This window comes from Vigna unguiculata, chromosome 10, assembly GCF_004118075.2.
Source record: "Vigna unguiculata cultivar IT97K-499-35 chromosome 10, ASM411807v1, whole genome shotgun sequence".
Classification (NCBI taxonomy): Eukaryota; Viridiplantae; Streptophyta; class Magnoliopsida; order Fabales; family Fabaceae; genus Vigna; species Vigna unguiculata.
The window spans coordinates 33,286,415-33,309,174 of record NC_040288.1 but is presented as its reverse complement, the minus strand read 5'-3'; the positions used below and the strand labels follow the sequence as shown (position 1 = coordinate 33,309,174).

General features: G+C 26.5%; 2 protein-coding genes across 2 annotated transcripts; both read right to left on the bottom strand.

Annotated features, from left to right (window-relative positions):
* Positions 1 to 5,565: 5,565 nt before the first annotated feature.
* LOC114165812 ((+)-neomenthol dehydrogenase-like) lies at positions 5,566 to 7,690 on the bottom strand. The gene is made up of 5 exons (XM_028050399.1): positions 7,514 to 7,690; positions 7,158 to 7,404; positions 6,778 to 6,852; positions 6,367 to 6,543; positions 5,566 to 6,129 (listed from the first exon to the last, which is right to left on the bottom strand). The coding sequence occupies exons 1-5, from the start codon at positions 7,531 to 7,533 to the stop codon at positions 5,749 to 5,751; spliced, it is 900 nt and encodes a 299-aa protein (XP_027906200.1). The 5' UTR covers positions 7,534 to 7,690; the 3' UTR covers positions 5,566 to 5,748.
* Positions 7,691 to 13,606: 5,916 nt separating this feature from the next.
* On the bottom strand, positions 13,607 to 15,744 carry LOC114165810 ((+)-neomenthol dehydrogenase-like). Its single transcript, XM_028050395.1, has 5 exons — positions 15,535 to 15,744; positions 15,179 to 15,425; positions 14,728 to 14,802; positions 14,323 to 14,499; positions 13,607 to 14,086 (listed from the first exon to the last, which is right to left on the bottom strand). Exons 1-5 carry the CDS (start codon positions 15,552 to 15,554, stop codon positions 13,706 to 13,708), a joined length of 900 nt encoding a protein of 299 aa, XP_027906196.1. The 5' UTR covers positions 15,555 to 15,744; the 3' UTR covers positions 13,607 to 13,705.
* Between the last annotated feature and the right edge of the window lie 7,016 nt (positions 15,745 to 22,760).

Here is a 22,760-nt window from a genome sequence, read left to right as displayed (position 1 = left end):
TATGAATTACTCTTTTATGATTTATTTTTTTAATGTATGCACCCACATGCTTTGTCTAGAATGAATTGTGATAAGAATTAATGAGCTGATTGCAAGTGCCATTGTTACTGGGACGTGAATGTCCATGTATGAGAATGGAATTGTGCAAATGGATTGAATTAATTAAGATATCTGTTACGCGAATGAATTGCAAATCATAAATGGCAAATCTAGGGATTCAATCGCTGCACATTTCCGATACCTTTTCATGAATATATTTAATTGAATTGAGTGCATGGAATCATGTAATTGGCTTTCAATTGCAAAATCCCTATGTTACGTGATGGTGCAAATTGAAAAGCACTTTTTTCTACTATTCACATGTGATGCTTGATTGAAATGCCATAATGATAAATCAATAAATATCCGTCCAATATAACATACATAGTTAGAGTATCAGGCAAATATTTAAATAATCTAAGAATTGATCATTCACAATCACTCAAAAAAGTTATGAGGTATTTGAAAAGAACAAAAAATTATACGCTCACATACAATAAGTTCGATCAGTTGGAGATCATTGGATATTCGTACTCAAATTTTGCAAGATGACAAAAATAGTTTGAGATCCATTTCAGGTTACATTTTCATGTTAGCTGGTAGGTGCAGTTTTTTGGTGCAGTGTCAAGCAAGCCCTTACAACTTTCCACTATGATTGTAGAATTTGTAGCATGTTATGAGTCATGAAATCATGAAACATGTATGAGATATTTTGTTACGGGAAAAATGGTGGAAGGAATTGAAAAACCACTAAATCATATTTTGTGATAATAAATTAATTGTATTGTATTCTAACAACAATAAGAACTCGCCAAGTCAAAGCACGTTGACATCAAGTTCTTAGTTGTTAAGGAAATGATACAGAGCAGACAAATTTTCATAAAACACTTAGGGACAAATTTAATGATAGTAGATCACCTTATTAAAGGACTTTCGTCGAAGGTCTTTAATGAGTATATTACTCACGTGAGTGTTTTATACCGTTTGAGAAATCTTTGGTTTGATGGGAGTTAGTCACTTTTATATGTTTATGTTTTATGTTTGATTTTATGTATGCATACATTAACTTTTGGACATGTTTTGTTGTATACGTATATTTTATTATTCAAATATTATACTTTGTATATTAAAGTTATTAAAATGATCTCATCGAAATAAAACACGATCAATTGAAAATAGATGTGTATAAATCACCTTCATGTAATTTTCATACTACACATTTTATGATAAGTCTATGTCAATCTAACACATTTCAAACTGTTTTGGTTTTATAAGTGGATATAATCAAAGAATGATATTTTTTAATATGTTCAAGATATAATGACAAAGTTTGAAGTCATATAATCGAAGGATTGTAAGTCACATTAAAATATACTATAAAGAGTATGGGGTGTATGTAGTAATTATTATAGTGCAGGTAATAATTAGGACGGTGCATGAAGTATAAACCCGTGTTTGATTACAATGTTTCCATCGCTGGATGAACATGGGCTCCGCCAAATCCAATTTATTTCAAATTTGAAGGTTCTTTTTTTTTTTTTTTACTTTATTTTGTTATAATTGTATTTCGAATTCTTTCATTTGATATAATGTTATGAATTTTTAAAGTGTATAATTTGACATATGTTTTCAAGCTGTACTATCTAATACTATATTAAGTATTTAAAATCATATAATTTAAAAATATATTCTCAAAATATTTGAAAATCTTATAAAAAATGCATTTTAAATCGAAATACATTTCAATTGTGGAATTAACAGAAAATACATTTTGAATTATGAATCCTGTGTGGTCCAAAATAAATTTTTTTAATTCTCATGGCATGGGGTTCCATGTGGCATACGTCACCATGGTTTTTTGGTGTCAAATTTATTACTGATTTGTGGTTTGTATTGTGGTGTGTGAAAGTGAAGCAGTTTCTTGCGACACCTCATATAAAAATAAATAAATAAAAAACACATTTTTTTCAATATATAATTTGAAAATTAAAAAGTATTCTATAATGTAGAAGTTTTTTAATTATGTAATCTGAAAATTTTGCAGATTATATAATTTAACGGTTAAAAAAAATTCAAATTATAGAATCTAAAAGTTAAAAAATAACTTACTGATTACATAATCCAAAAATAATTAATTAAGAAAAGTTAAAGTTAAAGGGTGCAGGAAAAAAATTGTGGAGATACAGAAGGAAACTGCAGAAAGTGAATGAGATGAAAATGTTGTAGAAACCGGTTTTGAGTATCACATTGTTCCATTTAACAAATGAAAGAGGATAGCTGCCTGTACCTCCATAAATTTTCCTCTCCACTCTTATTTAAAGAAAATTTCTTTCTTACTCAAAACTTTCAAGAATTGAAAAGTATAAAGTAAAAAAATAATTTTTGAATTATATAATTTTGAAAGTTAACTTTTAAATTATATAATTCAAAACTCATTTTTAATTTCAGAATTATACAATGTAATTTAAAAAAAAAAGGTTATGCAATTTGACCATTAATTTTTATTTTTTTAATATAACTTTTAAATTATAAAATCTAAAAATATTATATGAAAACTGTCGTAAAAAGAAAAATGTGTTTAAAAAAACATAGAAACTTGTTCCTAAAGTGAAGGGTACTTGTCCCACAAAATTCTGATTGACTTTTATTTTAGGTATTTTCACTCTTCACTTCGTATTTACTTTTCTCACGTCATAATAGATATAATCTATTTATTAAAAATCATATATATTATTTAAATAAAAAACTATTTCTGGATTATGTATTGTATATATGTTATAAACTAGTTTATCAAAATACACACTTTAAAATTGTTATTTTGGTATATTTTTCTCTTAAACTTAAAATTAAATGATATAGTTTTCGTTTCAACATCACCTATAAAACACATTTAATATGTAGAAAATGTAATATAATTGAATTGAAAGTATTATATTAATTAATTTTTAAAATTTGAAAATTAAAATATCTCAAAAATTTGGATAAAAAAATTTCAAATTTTATATCAGAATTTAATAATTAAAAATATAATTAATCCATATTTTTATTTTATTTTGTATATTAAGTAATTTGGATCCGATCTATATTATGGAACAGATAATTCAAATTATATCCAGATATACATGCGGTTCGAAATATAATTCAATAAAATTTTCATTAAGTAATCAAAAATATAATTCTAGATTACACATAATATTTTAAATTATGTAGTTCAAAAATATTATCCTCCAAATTAAAATATTATTATAACTTATGTAATTTAGATTAAAAATATATTTTCAAATAATGTAAAATAAAGATTTCGAATTACCATTATAAAGGTACTATATTGAAAATCGTTTACTTTATAATAATAAAAAATAAATGCATATAATTTTTATAATTTAATTATAGATAATTTTTATTTATTTAACTTTAAAATTAAAAAATTAAATAAAAATTTGTTAAATTTAAAAAAATCATATAAAGAATAAATTAAGAAAAAATGTAGATACTAAAAACATGAATCTCATCATATAAGTATAGATAACAATTGAAAAAAGAAAACCCTTATATAAAAAATAAAATTAAATATATAAAAATTTGAACTTAATATTCCATATACTCCACATATATATATATATATATATATATATATATATATATATATATATATATATATATATATATATATATATAAGTGTAAACTTATGCATCAATCTCCATACCTTTCAATTACATTTCCCAAAATATTGAAAAAATGCAAAGAAAAAAAAAAGAGATTATGTATGAAAGGCAAAGAGGGGAGACGTACAAATCATGAAACAAAACAATTTGTTGCTTAAAATTTATCACTCACAAAAAAAGAAACAAATATCTTACAAAATGGAGAAAATAATGGTCCTCACATAACCATTCTAAAAGGTTATCTTATCTTGAAACCAACATGAGAAGAACTATAAGGAGATAATAAGCGAGTAATTCTAAAACTTTAGTATGAAACTAAAAAAAAAAAAAATGCAGCCATAGATATAATATAACACAGTAGTTTAACAGATAAGGAGGAAGAATGAATAAAAGAAGAGAAGAACCCTACCTTTCTTCCAATCTTAGAACCTTTTTCTCTTATTTTTCCAACATCTTCTCTTGTGCCTTTTTTTCTTTTATACCACAAAATCAAACCAACTTTTCTGCTTTTATTTCTGAAAGGTATTGTGGATCTTAGATAAAAAATTTGAAATAAATAAAATAATATATTCAAAATTTATATATTTAATTATTATTATTATTAATATAATAAAAGTATATATAATTTAGTATTGAAATCCTTGTATGTTTTTTCTTAAAGAAAAATATAGGTTTGAAATTATATTTGATATGAAACTCATTTTAAATAAGTTTTTTTAATTTCATCTCTTCTCCTGGACATTCCCATATTTGAGAACATCGTCTTGTAATGAGTTCCAAATGATTAATATAAAACATTCTCCCTATAATTTAAAAGAATTAATATGAAACCTGCTACTTATAATTATTTGAATCTTAAGAAATAGTTCTCTGAAAATAATTGAATTCCTAGTGTCATGCTTGAAAATAGATAAAGAAGTAAATTTGTATTGTTTTCATTTTCAAGATATCTTCTCTTTTATCACTTTAAAAAAAATGAATCTATTATTTTATTTTTCATCAATATACCTATTTAAAAAATTAAGACTAAAAAATAATTTATCAAAATCTAATCAAAAAATTGAGAGACGTAATTACTTAAAAAATACGATAATCAAGTCACATTTAAAAAATGGTTATGAAAAAATATATAGTACATAATTTTTCTTTTTATATTCATAAAAAAATAAATATACAAAAAGCTCGTAAGATGAAAAAAATATATAAATATCAAACTAATATTTTCCTATAAAGAGTAAGGAAAAAGTTACATTCTTTATCTTTGGAAGAGAATGGATGAGAATCGAAAAAAAGAGAATGAATTTATGTCTAACTTTCTATTTATTTTTTTAAAATAAAAACAAAAGAAGAGATGCAAAGAGTAAAGAATGAATACCACACGTGAAAAATTTAAAATGAAAAAGAACAAAAAATATCTCAATAAATTTTATTATTTTTTATTATATTTAATTTTTAATTTTATTATTAATTAATTTTAAATATTATATTTTATAACAAAATAAAAAAATAATCTAAAAAGTTTTAAACATACTTTAAAAAAATTTTAAAATCTTGGAAGATGGTTGAATGATTTACATTTAGGTAGAATGATTTAATGTATAAATTCTAAACATTTATTTTTGCATTTACATGTAAGTTATAGTTAAGTTTGATTACGAATTTTGTTTCAAATCGAAAAAAACAAAATTTCATCGTTACAAAAAAATACTAAATTGAATAAAAAAGAAAACTAAATTGAATAAAACTAATAAAGACTAAATTAAATGAAAACTAAGAAAAACCTAAATTGAATATCTTAAAAATTAAAGGTCTAAATTAAATCTAAAAAAAAATAAAGGACCAAAGTTAAAAACATACCCATTGAAGGACTAAAAATGATCATAGCCTTTTTATTACATATACAGTAACACAGTTTAGACTTTGTTAAGATACAAGCAACACAAGTTTAATACAACATCATATAATGTGCTTAAAACAGGTTCGACAATTGAGAAGCAAAAGCACTGGTTTTTTTCTCAAACCAGAAAACGGCATCACTGGAAATCAAAAGGAAGCCAAATCAGCTCTGTAATAGAAGAAACCAGATGGAGAGCCATTGGGAAGCAATGCAAGCCTGACAGGACTAGCAGCACCTTCTTCCACTGTTAGAAGCCCGGTGTTTGATGTTATATCTGTCTTCACATAACCAGGACAAACACTGTTTATGCACAATGATGGGTTTTTCTTTGCAAGGATTCTTGTGTACCCATTCATTGCAGCTTTTGACACAATATAGGCTCCTAGATACCTTGGCCACCCTTTACTCTCTAATGAACCTTCTTTGAAATCACTCAGAAACTTCTTCACTATTTCATCCATTTTCTCTTCCGTCAAGTTATCAGCATCACTGAACACTCCTCTGGCCCATGATTCCTTAGGGAAGCTCTGAATTTGACATGATTAAGCAACCAGACCTTAAGAAAATTAAAGGAACCGAGATGGAATAATGAACTAATATATGTTACAGGAAAGTTTTGAATAAACTTAATGTTACATTGCATGACATACGGATTGATTATTCATTAATTATTCAGAAGAGATGAAGTTATCGGCACAATCAATTGGAGTTTATCCAGAAAAAAATAGGAAAAGAATTTATTGGCACAAGAAGTTGTTGCCTACCTCTAGCTGGCCCAGACTTGATGATACATTCACAATTGTTGGTGAATCAGATAATTGGAGGAGGGGCATGAGTGATTCAACAGTTATTTTAGTGCCATAGTAATTTATTTGCAAGCATTCTTCTGCTAACTCATATGTTTGAGTCATTGCCTTTGTTCCTTCTTCATCTGATCTCACCTGAAAACAATGACATTTCAGTTTACAAATCTTCTAACAACACACAATACTCGACTACTTCGTACATCCAAAAGATCTATTGAATAATAACTCGCAAAATAACCCACTCATTAACATGACAAAAGAAGAGACAATTCCAAAAACCTTAACTACTGTGAAAATGCTTTCATAATTCCTTGACTCCGTGTTGGGCTTAACAACAAATACAAGTTCATGAGATGAGAATTTTCTTACCCCACGATTCACGAGTATTGTAGTGATTAAAGCACTGTCTTCGATTACAACTCCGCTAATTCCTGCATTGTTAACCTGCATGGAACAACATTTCATACTGAAACATGATAACACAAAAATTTACTAGATGTAAAAAACTGATTCCCTTCAAACCATTAAAAAAATTATCCTAAGATGTAAAAGGAATCTGTCAAATTGATTCAATGGCAACTGAAGCTTACTTAATACCAAATGTTAACAAAAATACAAGTAGCTAGCAGGATGAGCACACCAAAGCAACAAACTTTCACTTTTAACTGAAGCTTAAGCATGGAGGATTTCTGTGACAAACTTTAACTTAGAACAAAAAGAAGAGAGAAGTATCAAAGTCTGATTTTTACCAGAATATCAAGTTTACCAAATTTGGATTTGATAAAATCAGCAAGAGAAGTTACACTTGCAGCATCAGCCACATCTAGCTGATGAAACAGCACAAGATGAGAAAGACCTGAGGCTTTAAGTTTTTGCAATGCTTGAAGACCCCTCTCTTCATTCCTTGCAGTGAGCACCACCTTTATTCCTTCTGAAGCTAACTGCCTCACTATCTCTAATCCAATCCCTTTGTTTGCTCCTGTCACCACTGCATACCTGATCAACCAAAACCCACAAAGGTTGTAAGGAATTCACAAAAACGTAAAATTTGAGTGCAGCAATATAATTGGTATTTGAAACTTGTGAAAGAAAAGGAAGCAATTACCTCTGTGTAGCTTCCCCCATCTTCAGTTTCAACTCTGAACTCTGATGTGCACCTTATTACAAACCTGTTATGGCTACCAAGTTGTTATTTATGCATATCTTTGAACTCTAGATATGATTACGACAAATTATGGTTTGTTATAAGTTACTAAGAATACCAATGCCCAAGCCGGCATGCCTGTCACTACAACCTTTTACTTTGCTTGTCGTTTATGTCTTTTCTTTTCATAAGAGGAACTTTGAAAATAAAGTTGATAGAAAAAGCATAAAATATTTACTATTTGCAAGAAAATATTTTTCTCCGGAGGATATCAAGAAAGTCGTGAATCTTTATAGAAAAATATATACATTAAAAGAAATATTTAATAATTGTAATGTTTTCAAAGTTAAAGGTAATTTATTGTTCCAATCATCTTAAACTATCAGATCTAAAAGAATCGAAATAGAAATTTGAAAAATAATTTAAATAAAAAAATTTAAAATATCATTATCCAACCACAAAATCCTATCTTTTCTGCATTTTCTGCATGTGCATACATCAGAATTAAAACTTTGGTGTAGTTGGTGGACTACGTACAATTACTTTAATTCTTACATAAGTGGCTCAGTTTTCGAAAACTAAATTATATTTAAGACAAATACAGATAAGCAAAGATAGTGGATATTAAAGCATAAAAAACAATACTTTTTTGAAAGAATTAAAAAATATATAAATTTTGTTATAGTTATCATAATTTACATAGAAAATCTAAAAAATAGTCAGCAAAATCTTATAAAATAAAAAAGGTTAAATATTTTTTGTCCTCATTTTCGTAGTGTTTGTTGCGGATTGTCCTCATTTTGACATAACCAATGGTCTTCATTTTCGCAATTCATGTTTTATTTGGTCCTTTTCTGTAACGTCGTTTAAATCATTAACGGAGCATTGTACATAGGAATGGCAAAAATACTCGTGTCCGCAGATATCCGCGAATAAAATCCGCGACGGATAGTTACTACCCGCGGGTATTTATTACCCGCGGGTAGCGGGTATTTTAATACCCAATTATAAACGGGTCGGGTACGGGTACCATACTATCCGTACCCGCGGATACCCGTTACCCGCAAAAAAATTAAAATTAAAATTTAATTTATATTTTATTAAGTTAAATTTAATTAAAATTAGAAGTAACAGTATATTTTATTATGTCAAATTTAATTATAATTATAATTATAATTTAATTTAATTTATATTTTATTTTTATAATTTTATATTAAAAAATTTATAAAATACATATTTTTTTAAATATTTGCGGGTATCGGGTATCCACGGGTACCCGCGAGTTTTAAAAATATCCGCGGGTATTTTTTAAACGTTTACCCGGCAGGTAAACAGGCGGGTAACTGGCAGATTTTTTTTTAGCGGGTCGAGTACGGGTATCATACTATCCGTGCCCGACCCGACCCGTTGCCATCCCTAATTATACAAGTGGCACGGTTTGTATTAGGGTGTGTTACGTGTACTGTACATATGGCTAATCAACGTTAATTCTTCCATTTAGGGCAAATTTTGTAATTAGGAAAATTTCTTCGGATTTACAGGGAAACAACTAATACTTGTCATTTCATCATTGGATTGCAGAGGTATAGTAATAAGGTATTTGAAAGCATGAATATTTAACTCTTTAATTGTTAACATCACTCTTTCCCTGCTGGGTGTGTGCTCCTAGCAGCCTTCCACGTGAGTATTTTTAATTTTTTGCCAGAGAATCTTTTTCTAAAATTTGCATACAGATGCCTCATGCAAAATATTAGCTACAACTACAATCCAATGATGAAATGACAAGTATTAGCGGCTTCCTCTGCAAATCCGAGCTCAAGAAAGACGAAAATGAAGAAATTTCCCCTAAATTGAAAAATTAACGTTAATTAGCCAGATGTACAGTACACCTAACACACCCTAATACAAACCGTGCCACCAGTGCAATACTCCGTTAATGATTTAAACGGTGTTACAGAAAAGGACCAAATAAAACACGAATTGCGAAAATGGGGACCATTTTAAACATTCAGTAAAAATGAGGACCATTTTAAACATTATGTAAAATGAGGACCATCCGCAACAAACACTATGAAAATGAGGACCAAAAAGGTATTTAAGCCAATAAAAAATGAATAGATTGAGAAGGTGTGAAAATTTTTGTGTGTAGGGTAGTACGATGAGAGGTATGATAAAGCAAAATGATTGATATAATTTCTATCATTTAAGAGAAATTTAGGTGAATCTCTTCATAAAAAATTGTCTTTAGAAAAAATGATTTTGGATTAGGAGTCTAATTGGACAAAGCGTGGAAATTAGATCTCGATGTTTAAAATTTTGTTTTAAAAACTATTAACTTTAATTAGTTATATAAAATTTAAAATATGATTTTACTTTTATATTTGCAACATATGAAATGGGAAATATTATTAATTTTTAAAAGAAAAAAATATGTAGAACTGACTATTTTCTTTGATTTAAAAGCGATTCTGTTTGATTTAAATCAAAATTTTATTATGTCTCACATAAAAAATGTTAAAATTAAAATTAATCACAAATATAATTAAAAATAGATAAAAAAAATAACTGTAGTTTATATCGGTTTGAAATAAATAAAAGGTATCCCACTTTATTTATAAATTGAATTTTTTTATAGAATAATATTTATTTTCTTTTGTGTCACATAATATGGAAGCTCCTACACCAGTATTTCCTTATCAACAACAAGCATTGTTTTAATTTGACATCTAACAAACTATTACTTTCATTTGATATTTTTACTACTTCTTTTCATTTTTATTTTAATAAACATAAAAATTTACTTTTTTAATAATTACATTACTCTTAAAATTATAGTGTCAAATGAGTTACAAAATAATTTGAATTTCCTGCTAAATTTGTTGTGTATTATATTTTTTTTGTCATCAAAATATATCACTGATTTTAATATTTTAAAATATATCAGAAAAGAATTTTGCAGCCATGTTTATATTATCCCCCATTGTCGATGGAGGTGTGAACGTCTTAATCAAAGGTGAACTTGTCATCATCAAGTTTTTCAAAAGTGGACTTGTCAACAATGATGATAACAAATTAATAGTGTTGTCAAAGTCTTCGTCCGAGAAACACCGAAATATACTATAAAGAGTATGGGGTGTATGTAGTAATTACGAGAGTGCAGGTAATAATTAGATATATGCAGAAGTAAAAACCCATGATTTCAATGTTTCCATAGCTGGATGAACATGGGCTCCACCCAATCCAATTTATTTCAAATTTGAAGTTTCTTTCTTTTTCTTTTTTTTACTTTATTTTGCTATACTTGTATTTCAAATTATTTTATTTGATATAATGTTATGAATTTTTAAAGTGTATAATTTGACATATATTTTCAAGGTGTACTATCTTTATTATATTAAGTATTTAAAATTATATAATTTAAAAATATATTCTGAATGTAATTTAAAAATCTATATAAAAAAATGCAGTTTAAATAGAAATACATTTCAATTGTGCAATTGTAGAACGGAAAATACATTTTGAATTATGAATCCTGTGGTCCAAAATAAATTTTTAAATTCTCATGGCATGGGGTTTCCATACGTCACCGTGGTTGTTTGGTGTCAAATTTATTACTGATTAGTGGTTTGTGTTCTGGTGTGTGAGAGTGAAGCGGTCTCTTCCCACACCTCGTATAATTTTATTTTTTTATTTTTTCATTATATAATTTGAAAATCAAAAATATTTTTTATATTGTGTACTTCAAAAAAAAATTACATTAGATAATCTGAGAGTTTTGCAGATTATACAATGTAAAAGGTAAAAATAAATTTCAAATTATAGAATAAAAAGTAAAAAAATAACTTATTGATTAAATAATCCAAAATGAATTAAATAAGAAAAATAAAAAATTAAAGGATGTAGGTAAAAAGTTATGAAAATACAGAAAGAAACTACCGAAAGTGAATGAGATGAAAGTGTTGTAACATGATAAAACCACAAGTCATATAAAATTAGAAGACCATATATTTTGACAACTTTTTTATAACTTAAGATAACATTTTTAAAAATTAAAAAATAAAAAAAATGAAAAATGACCTAAAAAATACCACCTCACCTCAAGTTTTAAGTTATTAAAAAAAATTATCAAAATTTAATTATTAAAAAATTATTTTTCAAAACTAAATATAAATGAGTTTATGAATCTATTCCGAATGCGAGAATTCAAAAACGTATTTTTGAATTTTATTATCGGATTTTGTAATTCAAAATGTGTTTTCAAAAATGTAAAATTCATAATATTATTTTAAGTTAAATAATTTTAAAATATTACGGATTAACTTTTAATTAGCAACTTTGAAAACTGTAGCTTCACTAATATGAATGGAAATCTTTTCTAGGAAAACTGAATTCCCTTATGTATCAATAGTTTGGAACTTACAATTTTTATCAAAGAATGATATCATCAATTGTGGATTGTTCGTGTTATCCAATTCTGGATTAGTTTTTGTTGTCCAATATAATAAGAATTTGTGCATTTTTAAATTCATTGACTTAGACATATTTGCATTATAAAAAGGATAACTTTTTAAGGTGAATTTCGTAAAATGAAAGTATGAAAAGGAAATGACCAAAATGAAAATTGTATTCCCTAGACTTCATTGAACATCTCGTGCCAAAATAGATTCATTTAGTAGTCAATAAGATTACAACAATGGAAGTACTTCATGGGAATTACAATCACACTTCTACTGAAACATCCCATGGGAATTAAATTGAAACATCCAATGGGAATTAAAACACATCACAAACACTATGTTCATTACAACCAGAAACAATATTTCAAGTATTAATAATTGAAACCTTTTCTTCCAAACCCTCACTAATTTTTTCAGAGCAGACATCTTCTTCCTTCTGACGATAATGACATTTCTTTCATCAACACCATCTTCAAAGCATCATTTGAACAAATTACACCCCACACATCTTCACCTCTTCTCTGTTATTAAAAAAAAAAACAAACCTTCTATTTAAATAACATAAACATCTTCAATTTAAACCTCATATTAAATGAATGAAACAAACATTGAAGTTCACACAACCTTAAAATTGTTTATCCAAGTTTTTCGTAGTTCTTGTTATACGCATAATTGCAAGCTCTCCACAATCACAAATAGATGGTTTGCCTAAAACCCTAGAACCACCACTATATTGCTCCCAACTATTGCAAGAGGACGAGGATGACCCACGAGACATGACTTTCAAGCTCAAGGTGGATGGCAAGCAGATTGTACAAAGTGAAGAAGACCCTTACTCCACGACATGCCAACGATTACAATTTAAAAACCTAAATCTCCCTTTCAATTAAACCACAACCCATGTCAGAGTACATTCACAGTCACATAACATTGTATAATGATTTGCGCCACTAAAAAGCTGACACATATACATTATTCTGTTATGAATTTTAACGGTGTTAAATAAAAGAACTTAATTAAAAAATATTTTCAAAATTTAGAATCAAATTGAACAAAAATGCAAATTGAAAAAATTAAAATAAAAGAAAGACCGCATGTCTATTTAAGCTTAATAATAATAATTTGGCAACAGTTTCATTACTCTATTTAAGCTTAATAATAATAATTTGGCAACAGTTTCATTTTAAAGTGTAGATAAAGACATACGGAAGCTTTAAATTTACTAATTTTCTCAATATTAAAACCATAAGATAGATGAAAAAGAAAAGAAAATGATTCGTTGACACTTAGGCGAGTAATTCGACAACCTATTTTCAGAGGTAAAATTGTCATAGATGAAGTATTTGTAAAGGAAAAGAGAGGTTAAAGAATAATATTAAATAAGTGTAAAAAACTTTTGGATATCAAAATATCATTTTTCATAAAAAAGTTCATTTATTTAGTCTAAGGTACCACTTAACTGTTCACTTTTTTTTTTTGTTATATCTACGTATAAGATTATTGTAGCCAATGATAATTTATTTAATGCCTGTAGTACTTAAATATTAATTTTATTGCATACTCAGTTTAGACTTCGTTAAGATACAAACAAAACAAGTTTAATACAACATGATATAATGTGCTTAAAACAGTTTCAACAATTGAGAAGCAAAAGCACTGGTTTTGTCCTCAAACCAGAAAACGGCATCATTGGAAATCAAAAGGAAGCCACATCAGCTCTGAAATAGAAGAGACCAGATGGAGAACCATTGGGAAGCAGTGCAAGCTTGACAGGACTAGCAGCACCTTCTTCCACTGTTAGAAAACCAGTGTTTGATGTTATATCTGTCTTCACATAACCAGGGCAAACACTGTTTATGCACAATGATGGGTTTTTCTTTGCAAGGATTCTTGTGTATCCATTCATAGCAGCTTTTGACACAATATAGGCTCCTAGATACCTTGGCCACCCTTTACTCTCTAATGAACCTTCTTTGAAATCACTCAGAAACTTCTTCACTATTTCATCTATTTTCTCTTCTGTGAGGTTATCAGCATCACTCAACACTCCTCTTGCCCATGATTCCTTAGGAAAGCTCTGAATTTGACATGATTAAGGAACAAGACCTTAAGAAAATTAAAGCAACCGAGATGCAATAATGAACTAATATATGTTAAAGGAAAGTTTTGAATAAACTCAATGTTACATTGCATAACATATGTATTGGTTATTCATTAAGTATTCAGAAGAGATGAAGTTATTGGCACAATCAATTGCAGTTTATCCAGAAGAAATAGGAAAAGAATTTATTGGCACAAGATGTTGGTGCCTACCTCTAACTGCCCCAGAGCGGATGATACATTCACAATTGTTGGCGAATCAGACAATTGGAGGAGGGGCATGAGAGATTCTACAGTTATTTTAGTGCCATAGTAATTTATCTGCAAGCATTCTTCAGCTAACTCATATGTTTGAGTCAATGCCTTTGTTCCTTCCTCATTCGGTACCACCTGAAAACAATGACATTTCAGTTTGCAAGTCTTCTAATAACACATAATGCTCAAGTCGTTCATACATTCAAAAGATGTATTGAGTAATAAATCTAAAATAAACCACTCATTAACATGGCAAAAGAAGAGCCAATCCCAAATACCTGAACTATTGTGAAAATGCATTCATAATTCCTTTGTGTTGGGCTTAACAACAAATACAAGTTCATGAAATGAGAATTTTCTTACCCCACGATTCAATATTACTGTACTGATTAAATCACTGTCTTCAATTACAACTCCAAGAATTCCTGCATTGTTAACCTGCACGGAACAACATGTTATACTGAAACATGCTAACACAAAAACTTACTAGATGTAAAAAACTGATTCCCTTCAAACCATTAAAAAAAAATTATCCTGAGATTTAAAAGGAATCTGTCAAATTGATTCAATGGCAACTGAAGCTTACTTAATACCAAATATTAACAAACATACAACAAGGAGCATAATCATCCCATGCCAAATGAAGAAAAGGAAAATAAATGAGATATATAAAATGCTCAATCTCTTTTTAACCCCTGGTGGTTGGTTCCATTATCTTAAAAGTATCATTAAAAGTAATAGTTAATGCTGACACTAACAGCATTGAACAGTTTCTATCCAAAAGAAAGAGAGAAGCATCAAAGTCTGACTTTACCAGAATATCAAGTTTACCAAATTTGGATTTGATAAAATCAGCAAGAGAAGTTACACTTGCAGCATCAGCCACATCTAGCTGATGAAACAGCACAAGATGAGAAAGACCTGAGGCTTTAAGTTTTTGCAATGCTTGAAGACCCCTCTCTTCATTCCTTGCAGTGAGCACCACCTTTATTCCTTCTGAAGCTAACTGCCTCACTATCTCTAATCCAATCCCTTTGTTTGCTCCTGTCACCACTGCATACCTGATCAACCAAAACCCACAAAGGTTGTAAGGAATTCACAAAAACGTAAAATTTGAGTGCAGCAATATAATTGGTATTTGGAACTTGTGAAAAAAGAAGAAGCAATTACCTCTGTGTAGCTTCCCCCATCTTCGGTTTCAACTCTGAACAGTGATCTGCACCTTATCACAAACCTGTTATGGTGAGCAAGTTGTGATTTATATGAATATCTTAGAACTCTAAATATGAATGCGACAGATTATGGTTTGTTATAAGTTACTAAGAATACTAATGCTCAAGCGGGCATGCCTGTCACTACAACCTTTTACTTTGCTTGTCGTGTATGTCTTTCTTTCCATAACAGGAACTTAGAAGATAAAGTTCATAGAAAAAGCATAAAATATTGCAAGAAAATATCTTTCTCTCGAGAATATCAAGAAAGTCATGAATCTTTGTAGAAAAATATATATACATTAAAAGAAATATTTAATAATTGTAATGTTTTCAAAGTAAAAAGTAATTAGTGATAAATTTATAGTGCATAGGTTGGGACAAAGTCACTATCCACTTAAAATATATTTTGTTAAGTTCAATTTCATTCGATCCAATTTAATCTATTAGATCCAATTGGATTAGATTAGATACAATACATTGAAATCAAAATTTCTTTTATTCAAAATTATATTTTTCAAGTATCAAATTAATTATAAAATAACGTATTTTTTTATCGAATTATATCACTGCTTTAAATAAGTTAATAAATTAAATTATAATAAATTTGTCCAAATTAATTTAAAATATAATAGAAATAACACAAATGAAAATATATTCATCTCTATTAAAAAATGAGTTTTGTCTAATTATTTTTATAAAATTAATTTTTAAGATGTAATAATTGTATATTATAATTTAATATTATATTTGATCATTTTAAAATGTCCCAAAGTTAATACATATACACATACACATAACTTAAATGAGACTAAATATATACAGTGCCCTCAACAGCTTATACAAGATATAACTCGGTAAAATATGAAATAAATTAAAAAACTAAATATTCACCTGACTGATCCCGTGGATTTAGTAAAAGTCAATCGATAGGTTAATATATCTTTTTAACATTTAGTAGTTAAAAGATAAAAAATAATAATATTTTGATTTATTATTTTATCCATTTTTAATTTATTATTTTTAAATTATTATATTATATATAAAAAATAAATAAATAATTAAAAGTAACTAAAGTGAAATATAATATATATATATATATATATATATATATTATATAGTAAAATGTAAATAGTCCACAAAATATTATATAATATAAATTTTTTAAATAAAAACACATATAAATATAAACACAAATATATTATATTAAAATAAGATATGTATCCATGGATCGTTGTAGGAAATAATTAAAGAAATTTAAAATATTTAAAGAAGTCAACAGATAGGAATGTATAAACTCAAAATCTCCAATTCAATGTTAAAGAAATTTAAAATAATTAATGGAATCAACTAATTGATAACAAATCTTTAGAGACTAAATATGTAATTATTAATTACAAATATATAAATTTAAAAGATTTTAAAACGTATAAAATAAATTATAAAATTAAAATAATTAATAGAACTAATTGGTCAATTAATGAAAATATTTAAAAACAAATCATGATTGCAAAACTAAATATTTTAATCTTTTAAATATTGGAATCCGATTTCAAAATAAAATAATTATTACTTTGAAAATATTAAATTTTTAAATTTTTAAATTAAAAAAAATCAAATACACTTTTATTATTTTCGCAATACGAAGGGTAAGAAATCATGAAAGTAAAAGTAGAAATGACTAATATTTATTCGATCAACCGAATTTGAAATAACATAGTAAATCACATTTTTGTTATAATTATTTAACTTGTTATCATATAGTACTTGTTTAAACTACAATTTTTTGTCAAGTCTCAGATAAATAGCCTATTCATACAATGAAATGCTTATAATACAAAATCATCACATAATCTCTTCAAGAGAAACTATTGTTGAGAAAAAATACATAAAAAATTTATTAACTTTCTTTTATTTTGTAAAAAAAAAATATTGTTATGAAAACATTGATATTTTAATTGTCCAAAGAATAACACAATTATAATGTTTTAAAGCAGTGCAAAGATGGTTAATTCTTTCGATATAATGTTTTACAATGTTTTACTAACACATTTACAATGTTTTACTATAGCTTCGTAACCATATACAATATAATGTTGTTACTTATATTTTTTTGGTGAAAAACAATATAATGTTGTTACTCATATTTTTATTTTTATTTTTTGGTGAAAAACAGACTATGGTAAGCCTTTATGTTCACATCATATTATTTTACTTTTAAGTTAAAAATTAACGTTAATTATATTTTTTGTCTCAAATATATTATATAAAATATATGTATTATATTTTATTTTATGACTTTGTTTATTATAGTTGTAACAATATTTAGTATTAATTTACAATTTTAAAAGATGTATAAATTGGTTGAAATTATATTAATGGTTGAAAATATGTATAAATTGAAAAAGCAACACTACCGGATAAAACAAACACCACAACCTTCTTGATCCTATATGGTGCCAAGCAAGTATGCATACAACATCGCTAAACAAACACCCCAACCTTCTTCACGACCTCAATGTTAATATGTGTAATTCAATGCTCCAATAAAGTCTCGTAATTGTAACTCAATCGATTATACACTACTCACTCAACTATGTTTACCATTGCTCTCTCCACACAACCAAAAGAATAAAAAAGGACATAAAATGCTCAGACTCCACCATAGAAAATAAAATGGAGTACATGCTACTATTTAAGTTAATAACAATACACTCTTTTTCCGTTGATATCTTTCTTCAATACTATCTTCTCTGGTAACGTAACTTATCTTTTGATAAAATGTATAATAATAATAATAATAATAATATAAATAGTTAACAATTATAATGATAATATTAGCAAAAGTAATACCAATTATACTAATAGTAATATAATACAAATAATATTAATAATACGCGCGGGTGGTTGCTGTTTTTTTTTATATTTCAAAAATAAATAATATTGTTATTATATTTAAATTGACAATTTTTTTGGAATAATCATATTTATACGGTTTAATTATTTAGTGTATGAGATTAATAACTATCAAGCTAAATCAAAATTTTCAACTGTAAGTTGTCTAGATTAAGTAACTAAATATGATTACAAACAATTTGAATATAAAATAGTTGAAATAAAGTAAATCAAATACCATAAAATATATGACTTGCCATCACCCTCCAACAACAACATTAACACACGTCCAATTAAATATTAGCATAGGAGAAAAAAAGTAAAGAGAACCACACACCTAATCTTATTCGTAGCTGACATTGATTTTCATAACAATAATATTTAATAAAGATAATTTTTTTAAGTCTCTTCATAAGAATAATATTTAAAGAAACATTATTTTAAATATTTATCTATATTATTTTAAGAATAACCATATTATTTTTTAAGATATAAATCGTAAAATTACAATAACATAAATATAATTTAATAATATAAACATAAATTTAAATTTAGTAACTAAATGTATCAATTTAAAATGATGATTATAATATCAAGATGATGTATCTTTTAGATTATAAATATATATTATATTATAAGTTATTTAGGTATTTCACCTAACAGGTGCTAAGAAGATAGATTGTTTATTTTATAATTACGTGTTAAGTTGTTAAAAAATTAATCAAATGTGGTGACATAATTGGTGTTAGAAAAATTAACAAATATATGAAATAAATACTAATTTTGGTTCTAAAAAGATTGAAATGGAAGAATGGTTTATGAATCTTAATTGTAATCATTATTACAATAAAATAAGATCTCGTAGGATCTCAACAAATCTTACCATTAATTATCATTCTAAGATTTTAACATAAATTATATCCTACAAATATTGAAAAAGTCAAATATCAGCACCACAATATTCACATACAACTTTGTTAATATAAATGGCCTGAAATTGTTATTGTACTTAATTAATTGTTCAAGTTTTATGTATTCACCGGTCTAATTTTTCAATTTCAGGTACTCATGCTTAGTTCAGTGTCAAAAAATAATACTAATACTATTAATATTAATACCAATATTAACAACAACACTAATAACAATATTAACTATTATAATAATAACAATAATTATTATTATTATTATTATTATAATGATAAAATAACAACAATAATAATAGTAATAATAATCTATAACAATATATAAAGACTATATTTCTTTTGTGTGCATATTTTGTTTTTTCAGTTTTATCCTCAATTATTATTTTAAATATTAATTATTTTATAAATAGTTTACCTTTAACGGTTATTCTAAAATTCTCTTATGTCTTTAAGAGTTATTTTAAAAATTTCTTTTGTGTATATAATATTTTTTCTAATTTTACATTTAACAACTATTTTAAAAATTATTTATATATTCTTTATTGATATTTAACTCAAATATCTATAAAAGTTATAAAATGCTAACATAAGTCGTTCCTGTGTTTTCACTAATAATAATAATAATAAAAGATAAATAATAAATTATGAGTATTTTTATATAATAAATTAAATAAAATTAAATAATTTTTTTAATATTGATTTTATTATGTTAAATAATACATTATTAAAAATACAATTAATAATACCAATAATAATAATACAAATAAGATTAAAAAATAACATTTGGATATGATTTTTTGTTGTTTTAAATTATAAAATTGACACAACAATTGGTTAGTGATGCATAAAAAAACAATATTGTTATATAATTAAAATTTACAATAAAATTTTTAAGTTATATATTATATTAAAATGAAATTTTAATGTATTGGTAATTGTTGATAAGAAGGAAGGCATATTTTGCTAAAGGATCTCTTTCAAAATAAATCTAACATATTGATCTTAAAGTTTTTAAATAGAAACGTAAAATATTTTAAATAAAAGTAACGTGTATATATATAATTGATCAAATTGAATATTATGAAACTTCATTATATAATTGATCAAATTGAACATTATACTTTTCGAATATTATGAAACTTCCAAAGTAAAATTGATCAAAATTAAGGAGCAATTTTTTATAGGATGAATATTATTTTATCACATTGTTAACTTTGTCAAGTAAGCATGAACACCTACATATTCATAGTAGTGAAAAGATGAATCACATCTCATCTTTAAGTTTCTTATGAATTTGATAAATAACTGTAGTAAAAAATAGTCTTGATTATTATCATTATCAGAATCACCTGTAATCATAAATGCTCTTTCTGTAGTAGTGAGATTAGTATCCATGAGTTCAATGCCAAAGTAATTGAGTGTCTCCATCACCTTGTTGAACCTTCCCTTCTATTTGTGCCACAAAGACTTGTTATTTCAGAAAGTAAGAGTGTTAATATTAGTAATAAAGAATTTTTGGGATCTTTTTAGAGTATATCTATCATTGCATTCATACATATTAAGAATATCTATGAATTTAGAGTGATTTCAATTTAAAACCATGAAAGAAAAATATGGAGAAGGCAAACTTATAGTAAACCTTTAGCAACTCCAAACACACAAATAAAGGATTATGCTCCCTAAGGTTTCATAAGGACAAAGAAAGGAAAAACATTAGATACACATTCACATGGAAAGGCTTTTTTGGATTACAAAAACATATTCAAGATACAAAACAAATAGAAACATTAAGATAGAAAACAAAACCTTAACAACAAAAGCCAAAGCAAACCTTAACTGCAAAAGCTAAAGCAAACCTGAACAACAATCATCTCATGAAAGAAAACAAAACCTTAATAACAAAAGCAACAAACAAACCAACCATCAATATAATAAATGAATATACAAAAATAAAAACAAACCACAAACCCATTTGATAGATCCACGAAAATACAGTAATAAGAGATGGAAACAAAATAATCATAGGAAATGAAAACAAAACAATCAGTTGATTAAGGAGAACAAAACCTTAACAGAAAAAAGCTAAAGGAAAAATATATAAATTTGGGGTTTCAAAAATATGAGCAGGAGAGAAAGGAGAGATTGTTTGCAAGTTCATTCCACAAAAGCACCACAAAATATAGAATTTCAGTCGTGGCTAGAAGATTCCTCGACAATTTTTTCATTTTGAAAAGAAAGCTAAATCACGTCCTCTACAGTGTTGCCGCCATTACAAATGCTCTGCTTAGAAAAAGTCCAATTGATTTGCAAAGGGCCTTAGATCCTTATCCATGAGCCTTATTTTTTTCGACGTCAAAGCACTTCAATCTGCAAAAAAATCAAAACTTTCATAAAGAACAGTCAACACAAAGTAAAAAAAAAAATAACAGAACACAAAGTAAAGAAAAAATAACAGAGTATGAAGAAAAAGAAAGATGAAGAATCCACAAAGAAGAAGAAAAAAAAAAGAAAAAAGGAAGAATAACAACAAAAACTAACCTTGATGAACCAAAGGTTATGTTATGCATGAAAAATAATAAACAGGAAGTTAAAAAAATATATAACTTCATATGAAGAAGAAGAAAGAAAAAGGATCGACGAAGAAAGAAGACGGAAGAAGAAGAAAAAAAACAAAAGAAAAAATATCCACAACTTCTGTAAACCTTCAACAACAACAATCACAAAAAAAAAAGACCAACAAAAAAATAAAAAACTTAGGCTGATATGAAGAAGAAAGAAGAAGTATTAAAAAAATATCCACAACAAAGAAAAAATAAAAGAAAAAATTACCTACACCAACCAAAACTTTTGTCAACATGCAACAACAATAATCAGCAAAAAAAAAGAAGCATTAAAAAATATCCACCACCCAAACTTCTGTCAACATTCAATAACAACAATCCGCCAACAAAAATAAATAGCCAAAAGAATATTTAAAACACTTACGTTGGTATGAAGAAGAAGAAAGAAGAAGCAATGGATTTGAAGAAGAAGAAGAAGAAGAAGAAGAAAGAAAGCAAAAGAAGGAGAGGAAGAAAGATAACGAAAGAAGAAAAAATTCAAATACCTTGATCAACTGCAATGGCTTGAAGAAGAAGGTTCCGTCTGTCAGCAAACGTCAATCTCCATTTAATGCTTTTGGAAAAAAAAGAAAATCCAAAAGACTAAATTACCCTCAATTTGAGACAGGTGTCAATTAGTTACGATATCATCTCAGTAAATTACTTATACTAAGAATTTCTTAGATATATAGTAAATTTAAGTGAATCTTTTGATAAAAATGTCTTTATAAAATGATTTTGGATTTAGGAGTCTAATTGGACAAAAG

Bases quoted from the DNA above. Each gene is read 5' to 3' on its own strand.
- LOC114165812 (XM_028050399.1), bottom strand. From the start codon at position 7,533: ATGGGGGAAGCTACACAGAG. The intron at 7,405-7,513 runs GTAATTGCTTCC...TTGGTTGATCAG, and splicing joins ATGGGGGAAGCTACACAGAG to GTATGCAGTGGTGACAGGAG. The intron at 6,544-6,777 runs GTAAGAAAATTC...CATTGTTTTCAG, and splicing joins CAATACTCGTGAATCGTGGG to GTGAGATCAGATGAAGAAGG.
- LOC114165810 (XM_028050395.1), bottom strand. From the start codon at position 15,554: ATGGGGGAAGCTACACAGAG. The intron at 15,426-15,534 runs GTAATTGCTTCT...TTGGTTGATCAG, and splicing joins ATGGGGGAAGCTACACAGAG to GTATGCAGTGGTGACAGGAG. The intron at 14,500-14,727 runs GTAAGAAAATTC...CATTGTTTTCAG, and splicing joins CAGTAATATTGAATCGTGGG to GTGGTACCGAATGAGGAAGG.